At 34.5% G+C, this 12,858-nt stretch overlaps 2 protein-coding genes across 6 annotated transcripts; one reads left to right on the top strand and one right to left on the bottom strand.

Moving 5' to 3' along the window:
* Positions 1-2,075: 2,075 nt before the first annotated feature.
* Positions 2,076-5,214, bottom strand: LOC122294327 (E3 ubiquitin-protein ligase DIS1-like). The gene is made up of 4 exons (XM_043102964.1): positions 5,001-5,214; positions 3,794-4,035; positions 3,138-3,524; positions 2,076-2,635 (listed from the first exon to the last, which is right to left on the bottom strand). The coding sequence occupies exons 2-4, from the start codon at positions 3,998-4,000 to the stop codon at positions 2,315-2,317; spliced, it is 915 nt and encodes a 304-aa protein (XP_042958898.1). The 5' UTR covers positions 4,001-4,035; positions 5,001-5,214; the 3' UTR covers positions 2,076-2,314.
* A 111-nt stretch (positions 5,215-5,325) lies between these two features.
* Positions 5,326-12,293, top strand: LOC122294324 (translation initiation factor eIF-2B subunit beta-like). Of its 5 annotated transcripts, none has more exons than XR_006237580.1 (11): positions 5,326-5,650; positions 6,362-6,433; positions 6,526-6,680; positions 7,420-7,707; positions 8,386-8,515; positions 8,904-9,011; positions 9,115-9,217; positions 9,319-9,444; positions 10,424-10,686; positions 10,979-11,104; positions 12,037-12,125. XR_006237580.1 is itself a non-coding variant. In XM_043102956.1 (11 exons), exons 2-10 carry the CDS (start codon positions 6,381-6,383, stop codon positions 11,070-11,072), a joined length of 1,248 nt encoding a protein of 415 aa, XP_042958890.1. In that variant the 5' UTR covers positions 5,326-5,650; positions 6,362-6,380; the 3' UTR covers positions 11,073-11,104; positions 12,037-12,293. The 5 variants fall into 5 exon arrangements, 2 of the variants coding, with proteins under 2 accessions (XP_042958890.1, XP_042958889.1); XM_043102956.1 differs by having other exon boundaries at positions 10,424-10,614; positions 12,037-12,293; XM_043102955.1 differs by having other exon boundaries at positions 10,424-10,614; positions 12,031-12,293.
* The last annotated feature ends 565 nt before the right edge of the window (positions 12,294-12,858 follow it).

The raw sequence follows: 12,858 nt of genomic DNA, 5'->3' as shown, positions 1-12,858 counted from the left end.
TAAAACTAATAAATTAATATAATTTGATATGATATATCATATTATAAAATTATTTTTATTATAAAATAGATCTAACGGATTTTATGAAATTATATCAATTTATAGATTTATTTTATATAATTTTTTTATGTATATAGCAGTTCTCTTTTAAAAATATATAAAAAATAAAAAATTTATAAAAAAAAAAAAAAAAGAGAAATTCTATTCCTTAATCGCTAAAAAAAAAAAAAAATCCAATTGATGAATTTTGTCAATGAATTTTATAAGTGGGAATAATGTTTTTTTCCCATTATGCTGAATTTATTTTTGTCACACACACGTTACCTTATTATATATTAATGTAAGATTAATTTGCCAAGCTAATTTGGATTGGATTACATAAGGTATGATCTCTAAATAGCATAATCATGTTCGAATCTTCCACCCTTGTATAAAAAAAAGTGTGCGAATAACTTTATTTTTAAGTTAGTGTAGAGTACTTTAGTTATATCACTTCAAATATAATTATTTATTACTAGTATTGCAATTGTAATGTTTTTATATTATACACAAGTCACATGACATAATCTGTAATATTTAAATTTTAAAATCTTATAAATCAAATTATGTCATGTTAATTGTGTGTAATAGTATATCTTTAATTAATAAGTAAAAATAAATAAATAATTCGGTACAAAAATTCGGTAGGTTTCCTCGTGGGAGTAGAGTTTTTCTAATTTTATAAATTATTTTATTAAAAATATCCCTTAATTAAAACATGATTTTATAAAAATTATAAAAAAAAAAATTGTAAATTTATTAAGTATAGGGCAAGAAATTAAGGACACGGTTACACATTAATCAACGTTATGAATCATAAATATTTAAAAAAAAAAAAACAAAACTGATAATCTTTAAAAATGCACTCAATAACCAACAATGAATTAATCTAACATAACTCCCAACCTTAAAGATTAAATGAATTTAAAAAAACCACCATTATTAGACATTTTTATATTTATAAATACTTCAAAAATTCTCATTATTCAAGACTACTATAAATAATATTAAGTTTGAAGTTATATGAGTTTAGAGTTAGTGTACGTACAATTTTCATTTTAGAACTGTCCATACAAGCTTATGTAATTATGTTTAAAAAAATTTTAAAATTTTAATAATATCTTTTTTTAAATGATATTTTTTTTACTTTTTACCATTATTTATCAATGAAATTGCATACGCAGTCCTCCACTCAAGATTGCAAATAAAATTTCTCATGAGTTTATACGAACTTATATAAGTTGAACTGAGTTTTATAAGAAGCTTTTTAATAATCAATTTTGTATTCATAAATAGCTAATTTAACAAACAAATCAAGTTAAACTTGGATAAATAATGATACATACAATTATGTAATGTGCATTCACTTTAAAAAATAATGATGTTCACTATTAAAAAATACGTATATTATATTTATTTATTTTAAAAATGATTATGTAACACTCACGCACTCGTGACTGAAGCTATCAGTTCTCAACTTGAATTTGACCAACACACCATGAGCACATTGGGCAGCTTGCCCATTAACCTTGTTTATTTATAGCCCCAATTTATTATTATCACAAGCACACAATACTTTAGTAATATGCCCAATTAGTTATTGTCACACATTATGCCCATAGTGATTGTAGCATTCATTAGCATCTGCATTCAATCAAAAAGAACAAGGGCTAAACAATTGTATTATACGTTATTTTTATTTAGAATTTTTTAATCTTCAATCAAACTTACTAATGTGACTTTTAAATGACTTCACAGATTAATTACCTAAACGAGACATGAATATATATAATTCAAAAATTTTATGTATAATGACTTTAGCGTACTCTTTTACGCACTCCACTGATGTGATTAGTTGAATATTTAAAAAAAATTGATTTAACCAATTATATCAGTGGAATGTGTAAAGAATATACAAAAGTGACTGTATGTAACATTACTCATCAACATCGGTGCAAGAATCAATCAAAATTACAACCAATAATGGTTGCCAAGAGCCATTCTAATTTCAATTGCTCGGCTCGTGCATCCAAAGCTGTTTAAACACCGATGTATTCACCCATGCGTGAACACAGAAGGAAAAATTACCATTGCCAGACTATAATTCATCTACAAATAGGTAAGTATTGTGATTATAGAAAAGACGTATGCATTCCCACTCATGTATTTACTGCATGGACAAGCAAAGAGAGTTTGCTTCCTCAATCCCAAAAAATACATGACTAGAAGACTCACTACTACAGGCTAAATATATAAGGGGTAAACAAAGATATAATCACTGCTCTTTCCAAATCCTACCAGTCACCCTAAGCTTTAATTCCTTCCGGTCTCCACCGGAGAAGAAGAGAGCCATGTTGCGTTGGATGATGAGACCATCGAAACTGTCACGAACCTTCCTATGGCTGTCCCTAATGCTTCTAGGTACCCCTTGCCAAATCATCTTCCTGCCATTTCCACCAACCTCTAAGCTGTAGCTGTAGTTCTTCGCCTCATCATCATCACCCATAAACCGCAAGAATGCTATGTAAACTGGAGCCATCCCAAGCTGAAAAGCTTCAAAATGCAGACAAAAGTACTGACCAAAGCAACTGAAGACCTAGAAATTAACCAAGAAATCCGATTATCAGTTACAAATACTTACCCCAAGTTTATAGTAAATGCAAGGATTAAATGAGCTAGGGATAAATGTGCCATGACATATTTTTAAGTGCATATGTTGTCACACATCCTGATATGGAGAAACTATTATGCCTGGTCTCTTTAGGCAAAAGAACAGAAGAAACTTGGATGGGCCTCGCTAAAATTATGTATTCAACACCTGTAAGTATGTGGCATGTGCATTTTTTAACATAAAGCTCATAAATTAAAAGATTTCCTGTTCCTAACAATAGGAGGTGTCCAAAGAACTAACATACAAAGTGATCCAACTTTAGCGGAAACCACAGAACGAGGCATTCACTGAAGGGATACCCAAATTCTGTATCTACATTGACTGGTGGATACAGTTGCACAAGAGTAACGCGTTACCTCCTCCACTAAAGGGTAACACTATACCGTCAGCATATAGAAGACAATGAGACAACAAAGCAACACCATACCGTCAGCATCCATGTGGCATTTTCAACCTCCTGTGGATTTGATTTGACATAGCGATGGTTGAAAGTGCTGCCACTGTGCATGTCAACTTTATGATCATCTTTCAAGTGGGCCACCAGAGAAGGAATATCACCAATAACAGTGCATTCTGATCCAGCATAGGGACAGTTGTAGGGTCTATAGATGCATTGAGATTCATGTTTAAGTTTGCTGTAATATGGGTATATACCCATGCACCCAAAACTCTGATATTTACATGGAAGTTCCAGAGAAGCAGCAACCTTCTCCAATGCAAGACATCTTATATTGCCAAGTTCATGCCGGCAAGTAGGACACCGGTTGTGCACCCTGGGTTTGCAACCAGAACACAATGTGTGACCATTTGAACACTGCAACAAGGGAGAATACGGATAAATTAAACCTGGCATTTCATAACTAGCCACAATTAACAAATAGATGCAAAGGAGAACACCGTTAAATATTTTTTTGATAAGGAAATAAACTGCAATTTAACCACTGTTAAAAGTGAAACGTGTTAACTACAGAAGTTCTGTAATAGAGTCCCTCTATTAAGGTGGATGGACTGATAAAAATTACATGAACACAAATGATTACAACAATGCAATTTAACCATTTCATTATATGAACACCAACTAACCTGATGTATAGGAGGGTACATGGCATTTAAGCACACAGGGCACTCCAACAGCTCACGGACACTGCTAGAAACTGCCACAGGTTTTAGAGAATTTGAAGCAGTATCATTCACATTTTCACCAACATCCATCATGTCTTCACTTTGAGGAGGATCAATAACCTCAGGCTTGCTCCGCATGTCATCAAAAAAAGGATTCGCAGATGCCATTATGGTATTCAAGTGGCTTACACTAGATGCAAAACCTGGGTAGATAGATATATAAAAGAACATCAAATTAATGAATCACGATTTGTACGAAATGGAATCTTCAAAGAGTTCTTTTACACTTACCGAATAAATCACCCAAAAGAGTGTCTCGAATGTACATTTCATTTTTTTTATGCATGTTTTTAATCATCATAAACATTTAAAAAAAAAAAAAAGAAGGAATCGGTACACACACATTTGGGATACATATTCGGTAGAATTAGTATTTTTGATCTTCAAAAACATCTTAATTAGTGCAGTGATCGGTCAAAATGTTTCAAGTAACACATGAACAGATTAAAAAGAAGAAATAGATTTGACAGGAAAAGAAAAATGGAAAAATAATTTATCTATTTTCTTTCGCGTTTCTCAAAGCAGCACACTCAAATTCAAATCTCAAAATTACAATGTCACGGAGTCTGAGTCTCAATATCATAATGAACAAGAATTACTATAGTAGCGATTTTTAACAATGCTAATGCCTTACAAATCAGTTTGCCAGAAACCCCACAACAATAGGAACAAATTACACAAATCAGTGTCGATTCCATTAAAACCCTAACATCGAAGTCGATCAAACCATTAAAGCCTATCAGCTTAGAAACATAAACGTAATCGGAGATTTTTCGAATCTCTCAACACAAAAAACAAAACTCTATAATTCTTGGAAGTCAAGAAATGTATACCATCAGAAACTGATTGATGATATCAATAAAAAGAAACCAGGAAGGTATAAAAAAACCCTAGATTTCGCACGCACACGTTCAAAGTCAATATAAGTTGACCACAGATCTAGAACATTTTATAAAATTAGGATCCTCAGCATGGGAAACTTAGCGGAAATGACAGGAAAAAGGCACCGAAATATTTTCGAAAAAATAAAAAACAAAAAAATGTTCTAGAATGAGAAAGCGAGAGGAATTTACCAAAAAACAAAAAAGAGAAAGCGAGAGGAAATTACCTACAAGCTGAGATTGAACCAAAAACGCATGCAGAGAGCACAGAACTAAGAACGAGAGGGAACAGTTTGGTGGGTGGTCGGCTGCTGGCTACGAAGAAATGTACAGTGTATAAGTAGTTAATATAAAGGAGACAAGAAGTGCGCGTCCGATAATTTCAAATTAAAGCCGTAGAGAGAGAGAGAGAGAGAGAGAGAGAGAGAGTGGAGATGGGGAGCCTGAGAGTGAGTGGTAGGAGAGAGAAATTTCTCGAGAAAATACAAAAAGCGAAGGGTATAAAAAGGGTTGGGGCCCCATTTGGACTACAGAGTCCGCAGAAGTGGCAGGTTTCTAAATTCTAACATTTATCCAGTCATATTCCACAAATTTGAGACGTGTCCCTTGAGTAAATCCGGATCCGAGACAAGTAACCCAGAATGAGAATCCGAAAGGGGGGAAAACCCGAAGACCCGCGGCCTCTAACGTAAAAACACCGGCAAACGAAGCCCAAACTGGGAAGGAGCTCGCGTTCGCAGCAGAATCGCAGGTGATGCTGCGAGCATCGAAGCTCTCTGAAACCACCAACTCCTAATCAACATCTCTTTCTCGAGCGCACGTCCGTGCTTGCGTCAGCAAAACTCTCTCTCACTCGCATGCCTCTTCGATCTCAGCTGTAAGCGATTCACATAAATTATCTTTATTAGTAATTCTATCTAATTTGTGCTTGCTGTACCAGACTTTTGGTCAGGCTGATAGAATTGTGTATGTTTCTTCTCGAAATTCTATTTCTGTTTGGTTGCGGGGAAATCATGGGAACTCAATGACACTGAAGGTGCTTGCTTGGGTCCTATTTGTTTATATTCTTTAGCTTTCAATTTCATGGAAAGAGATCTTTCATAAAAGCTTTAACGCAAGGACTTATTTTAGACTCAATTTGGTCTGCGTTCGGGTTCCATGTATTCAAGATTTCTTCAATTATCAATTTTTATGAATATTATTATACATTTTCTTCGTAACTGAACGGTGGAGTGGTGGCGAAATGGTTTTTGGCGATATGTTCTGGTGAGAATCTGTCGGATATTTGATAGTTGGCAGTTCTGGAGGTTCTTTTGAAGTTCATTCAAATTATGCTTCGGTCTGTTCTTTTGTACTGTTTTGTTTCTGAGAACACCGGAAATTAGAAAGAAATTAAACTTGCTGAGCTTGTTAGGATGATTCTGCTCGACTCAGCTAAGCTGTAAAAGTTACCCCAGGCATAGTTTTGTGGACGAGGAGACATTTCAGATTTGAAATCTTTTATTTCGGTTTTTTTTTTTCCCCTCTACATTTTCATGTTATCGGAATTGGTTACCATTGACTGTGATTCATATATGCCACAATTTAGGTGAGCTTTGGTGATAATCATGCCGGATGTGCAGGCCCTTGTGAATGATTTCCTTAATAAGCTTAAGAAACGGTAAAATCTTCAGCACTGTTTATGTTGCTGCTCTGATGGTATCAATTTTTCTTTCTTACTCTCTCTCCTGTTTTGGTATCTTGTAATGGCAGTAAAATTGAGGGCTCACGGGCAACGGCAAGGCAGACGGCTGAAATGCTTCGGTTGGTGATTTCACAGCAGCGAAGTCCCTACACAAACGAGGCTGGCACTTTGATTGATGCTGTAAGGGCGGTTGGGGAGCAGCTGATTGCTGCAAATCCTCTTGGTATGCATTTGGATTAATTTTTAAAATCATGAGGACTAGAAATCCTGCATTAGTGTATGTTATCGAGGGTCTTCTGTTAATGAAGGTCTCCTGTTAAAGTGACATTAGAATTTTAATTCAACCACAGGTTTTTTATTAGATACCCTTCAAATTGGCTATATGGTATTAGCTTACAGGATTTTTTTGTTATTTTTATCTTTGTCAACATGAGATTATCCTTGTTTGCAATTTTTTTTCTTTTATTATGCTTTTTCTTATATTAGGGCCATAAGTCTCATGTTTCATGTCTGAAAAATTTGTAGAGGAAGTTAAGATTGGTAATTTGAATACCCAATGCTGTGGTAGACAACTTTCTAGCAATGCTGTTGATATGGGCTTAGTTTGCTTACAATTACTTATTGCAAGCATGACTAGTGAGGTTTTCTCTTTTATGTGTCATTTAAATTGACATACTTGGGCTGCATATCTTAGCATGACTCTTCAGCGTTGTTGATGTATATCATATTAACCCATGAGCATGAAATCGTGGAGGATGCTTGCATTTTCAAGGTTTTACCTTTTTACCAGTAAACAAGGTTTACTTGTATGAAGTATTAGGACTTTTTTTTTATCGGTAAACAAAACTTCATTGATCATAGGAATAGGCAAGAGCTCAAGTATACAGGACATATACATTGTATTAAGTATTAAGACTTATTTTCTGTTTGCCTATAATAAGGTGTTATCTATATCATTGCAGAGCTTGCTGTCGGTAATATTGTGAGGCGTATTCTGCATATTATTAGGGAGGAGGATCTCTCTCTCGCAACGGCTGCTATGGCTGGTTTGGGCTTATCAGCTGTTAGTGATGATGAAGATGACACTGACCAAGATAATCATCCAGTTCTATCAGCTGCTGCTCTTGCTGCTGCTGCAAGAAGCACATTGCGTCCACCTTCCTTGCAAACCCTTCTCGAGGATGTGCCTGACTCAGCGGCCATTCCTCACACTTCTTCATCTGGGGGTGATTCTGAAGGAAAAAGCAAATGTGAGCCCCGCGATGTAATTCATTTCAATCAGTATCATCATCATCATATTTTTATCACGCTTGTCCTTCATTGCTTGTATCACTACATATTATCTATTGCCTATATAAAAGCAAGCAATGTCTTCACAAAATAATAAGCCATGTCATCAACCATTGTCATTAATTTTATTAATTATTAATGCATTTGTATTACAAACCTTTCGGTTTCTCAACTTTTCCCTCCTTCTGCTGGAAAAAAACATTTCCTCTCTTGTGATATAAACTCTTCGGTTTCCCAACCTTTCCTCTACTCACTTAATACTCATTAAACGAACCTTTCCTCTCACTTTCAGACAATTGATAAAAAAAAAAAAAAACCCTTAAGTTTCCACCTCAGGTGCTTGGCTAAATAGTACTAGCAATTTAGTTATTCCGGTCCGCGCATTGCGTGGGTTTACGACTAGGTCTTTTAATTACTCAACCCGCAATGTTCGTTAAGATTTTACCGTTATGGTATCTATATTCTTGAAAGGTAAATGTGGCTAGTTGTGATTGGAAATCGGTCAATGAAAGAAATTGATTTCTTGCAGTGATGTTTTCTTTCAACGGAAGTGGTAGTGCTGAAAGTTGGAGCACTGTTTCCATAATAAATCTCAAAATGATGAATTTTTGTTCTTTATAAATTATTTTCCTTGGCAGCTGCTGATAGAAGTTCAAGAACTTGGAAGCTGAAGTATGATGTCATTGAAGCAGTTAATGAACTCATTCAAGATATTGCCACTTGCCATGAACAGATTGCCGAGCAAGCAGTAGAGCACATTCATCAAAAGTAATGTTCCTTGAACGAATACAAGTAAATTTGTTGTGCCTCTAGATTTTTTCCATTTTTCTCAACAAGTAAGCTCTAGCTCAAATAGCACAGTTTGTCTAATTGAATGACTCATGCAACAGCTATTTTGTGGATCAACACTGCTGTTTGATTGTTATCATAATCTATATTCTTCTTCTACATGGTACGCCTGACATATTTGTAGAGCACTCTTACACCTCCATGAAGTTATGCCTTTTTTATTTTCTCCCATCTGATAATATAGACTTATGAACACCAGCCTGTGTGAAATTTTGTTTTCTATGGGTTTAACTTCTAGATTTTTTTGTCATTCTGTAATATTTCTTGCATTTTTATTTTTTTTACTTAAAAATTTCATTTTCTTCAGTGAGGTAATATTAACTTTAGGAAGTTCAAGAACAGTATTGGAATTTCTTTGCGCCGCAAAGGAGAAACAAAGATCATTTCGGGTGTTTGTTGCAGAGGGTGCACCAAGGTTTGTGCAAGTGGCTAGCTTTGTTTGCAAGGCATTGAAATTATGTTTCGCTGGTGTAATTTTGACCCTCTCTTTTAATTCCACTTGCTTTGTTTGCAATTAGGTATCAGGGACATCTTCTTGCAAAAGAATTGGTCGCAAGAGGTTTACAAACCACCCTAATTACTGATTCTGCAGTCTTTGCCATGATTTCTAGGGTGAACATGGTATTTTAATGATCTTAAGCTTTTCTTTTCTAAATATTTTTTCCTCATTGGGAAACGGATTTCCTGGACTGACTCTTAGTTTCACATGGGAATTCCTTAAGGTTATAGTTGGAGCACATGCTGTCATGGCCAATGGTGGGGTTATAGCACCGGTTGGGTTGAATATGGTTGCACTTGCAGCTCAAAGGCATGCAGTCCCTTTTGTTGTACTTGCTGGTATTCACAAGGTAAATTAGCAAAACAGCAGCTTTTTTTTATAAGTATTTTAGAGCACAATAGTAGCTCCACTTGCCCTTTAGGTTTTAATGAAAAATAAGCAACAGGTCTCGTTAAGTATCATTCCTAAATTTCTTGTTCTTTTTCTATGCTTTGCAAGGAAATTAAGATGCTGTGTTTACACAGGTCTTGCCGTTTGGAATTTGGATGTATAAATGGAATTTTTTTTTTTTTTGTAATGAAAGTGAAATATACTACTTCTGAATTATGATACAAAGTTTAGGCCCTTTATCATCTAACTTGAGTATTAAAGATTTACTTTTTATTACGGATTTTTTTTAGAAACAAAAATGTCTCAGAACCGTTGGTTGACTGTACTTCCAGAATAGTAATAATCTTCATAAAAAAAAATAATAATAATAATAATAATAATAGTCTGCACGGAATTTATGAACTAACTAAAATCATTCTCTGCAGAACCTAATTATTGCAAGTCAAAGGATATTTAAATATGAACCCAAATATCATCTTTCTTGCTCATTAATTAACCGGAAAGACCAAAGCCGTGAGCAATGATATATTCTTCTGGAATCAACTTATTTTAGTTGCCTATATGTTTATCCAGTCAATTTTATGCCAATGTCTATAGAGTGATCATTAGCTGTTCAACTTTGTTTTGCATGTTTGGATCAAAGCACGGATCGGTTAATGTGAGTTGTGAGTAAACAGAGTGATTACTGACTGAAATCTAGTTTCCTAAACATTAGCATGTAATGCAGAAGCATAGAAATTCTGTGATTGATTTGGTTAACATGTAACTCGATGGTCAATGAGTACTCAAGGCTTGTTTTGCATGAGTTCCTGACATTCTAATATTAGCAAGTGAAAACCTTTAAAATTTTTATCTCATTTCTTGAAACTGTTGTTATTGTTTTAGTCCCGTGATTACTCATGGTACTTTTGGGAAATGCTGTTTTGACCACTTGACAGTTGTGCCCACTGTATCCACACAATCCTGAGGTCTTGTTAAATGAGCTGAGATCCCCTTCTGAGCTGCTGGATTTTGGAGATTTCTCAGATTGCCTGGATTTTGGAAGTGGCACTTCTTCTCTACTTCATGTGGTCAATCCGACATTTGATTACGTGCCACCAAAACTCGTTAGCCTTTTTATTACTGACACGTAAGTTCATCTGAATTTTGAGGACTCCCCGTCCCATTAAAAACAAAGCACCCGGAAAACCCATAAAAAGAGGTAAGAGAGAAATAAAGCTTTGACATCTGTTACATGAGTTTATGGCTTAAAAGACAAGCCGAAGAAACTTTGAATGCTTTATAAAATATCGTAAAAGAAAAGATTCACTGGAATTATTATCTATTCTGGCATTCAGCAAAAAGACATCTTCTTCACTCTATTATGGAATGTTTTCTAATGTCTTTGTTCTGATGCATGGATGTCCCTTTTAGCTAATATTTTAATGATTTCATATTCTTTCTATTGCTGTAACTGTGACAATTTGTAAATTACTCCTGACTTCCCTTCACAGAGGAGGGCACAATCCATCATACATGTATCGCCTCATTGCTGATTATTACTCTACTGATGATTTGGTGGTACAACAAAGGCCTACAGGGAATTGAGTTTCGCTCCCACTATTTTTGTCATTTGTTGGGTAGGTGTTTAATTTTTAATCACATCTAGTAAATGGCTGTGCCTGGATTCTACTGTGAAATTGCTAGTTTAATACATACTTTGTTAATGAAGGAAAAGCTCCAACTTTGAAATTGGAAATTCCAGTACAAGAAAATAAATGAATATCTATATATGTTTCTTTTAGCACTTTTAGACATGGCAACTGTATCAAGTGGCTGATATGTACATTAAAAGTGCAACTTTCTTCATAATGGCATGGGATCTTGTTGCATTGGATGTTGACATTACTGTTGGTACTATTACTATAAAAGAAACTGAGAAATGATCATGCATCTTAATTTTCTGTTGTACTTTACTGACCTTACAAAGCTGATGTTTAGAAGTATGAGATGTGTGCGGAGGACCTAAGGAGCTTGGTTTTCTCCTCATTATTAGTCGCCCTGGAATGAGATGAGATGAGAAATCTATGAATAGTAGTGAAATGGTTTATAAATAGTAGTAAAATGGTTTGAGTTATGATGTTTTATGGGGTTTTGAAAAAGAAGAGAGAAAATTTTGAATAAAAATATTATAAAGTAAAAATATTGTTAGAATATAATTTTTAATATTATATTTGTTTTAAGATTTGAAAAGGTTGAATTATATTTTGTCATTTGTTTAAAAGTTTGAGAAAGTTGTAATAATTAGTTTTAAAAGGTCGTAATGATTAGTTTGAAATTATTTTTGTTTGAGTGATCTTTGAAAAGAAAATGAGATGAGACGAGATACTATAGGATGAAAAACATTACCAAACATCCCTGATGCACTTAACAGAATCGTCTTAACTTCTCATATTTACATGCTGTCATGCTTTAAAGAGTTTCTCCTTGACCATTTGCATCTGCTGATTTCTGTATCATTATTGTCATGATTGGTAATTATTGACAGACATTTCCCATGTTCAAGTTTCAGGCTGTTCAGAAAACTAGTGTGGGAAGAAGTGGGCAGGGAGAAATGAAATTTAGATTGGATTGTGCGGAATGTAGAGAATATATTAATGCTGGGAAGAGACTGGGAAAAGTTGCAGTTCCAATGTAGGGGAATGGGAATGAATATGCTAAAAGATCATGAAACAAAGGAGGAAATGGAATATAGCCCGTTTCCTGGTTTGTGAAGAGCCACCATACTGATTCGTTATTTCTTAACAACAGTTTGCCTTATTTCCAACCTCCCTTGAGGAAACCAGGGGACCCACAAGCTGGGAATCATTTGGAGGCTAAAATAGGATTGGTAAATGATAATCATCGATGCTCTATATCTATTAAGCCAGAGCAAGCGAGCTGTCCGAGCATAAAATGACACCAGCCCACTGCAATTTTCCAGGTCCTCCCAGTTGTCGAAGGACTCAAAGCAGCCCTGGCACCACCTTCAACGCGAGGTTGAGAAACAAAAGGACCAACTCCATCACAAAAACCATCTTACAACTTGAAAAATATGTACTGAAATAAAAATGAAGAAATGATAAAACATAAAAAGAAGAAAATAAAATTTGATAAAGAGAAAATTATAACCAACGATTATGAATAAAATTATAACACATTGATAAATTCGACTGTTCTTATAATCTTAATTAAAAATTAGTTTTCTTGAAATGTAAGTACTCAAAATAATGGAAAAAAAATGAGAGAAATTAAATGAAAAGAAAATGGTGATGGTGAAAATTGAAAACCAAGAAACGAATCATTTCATATTTATACTACCCGTCACTCAGTTAGGGAGATAGCAGCGAGTGTA

Source organism: Carya illinoinensis, chromosome 14 (assembly GCF_018687715.1).
Source record: "Carya illinoinensis cultivar Pawnee chromosome 14, C.illinoinensisPawnee_v1, whole genome shotgun sequence".
Classification (NCBI taxonomy): Eukaryota; Viridiplantae; Streptophyta; class Magnoliopsida; order Fagales; family Juglandaceae; genus Carya; species Carya illinoinensis.
The sequence above is the reverse complement of the archived record's forward strand: the minus strand, read 5'-3'. Positions and strand labels throughout refer to the sequence as shown.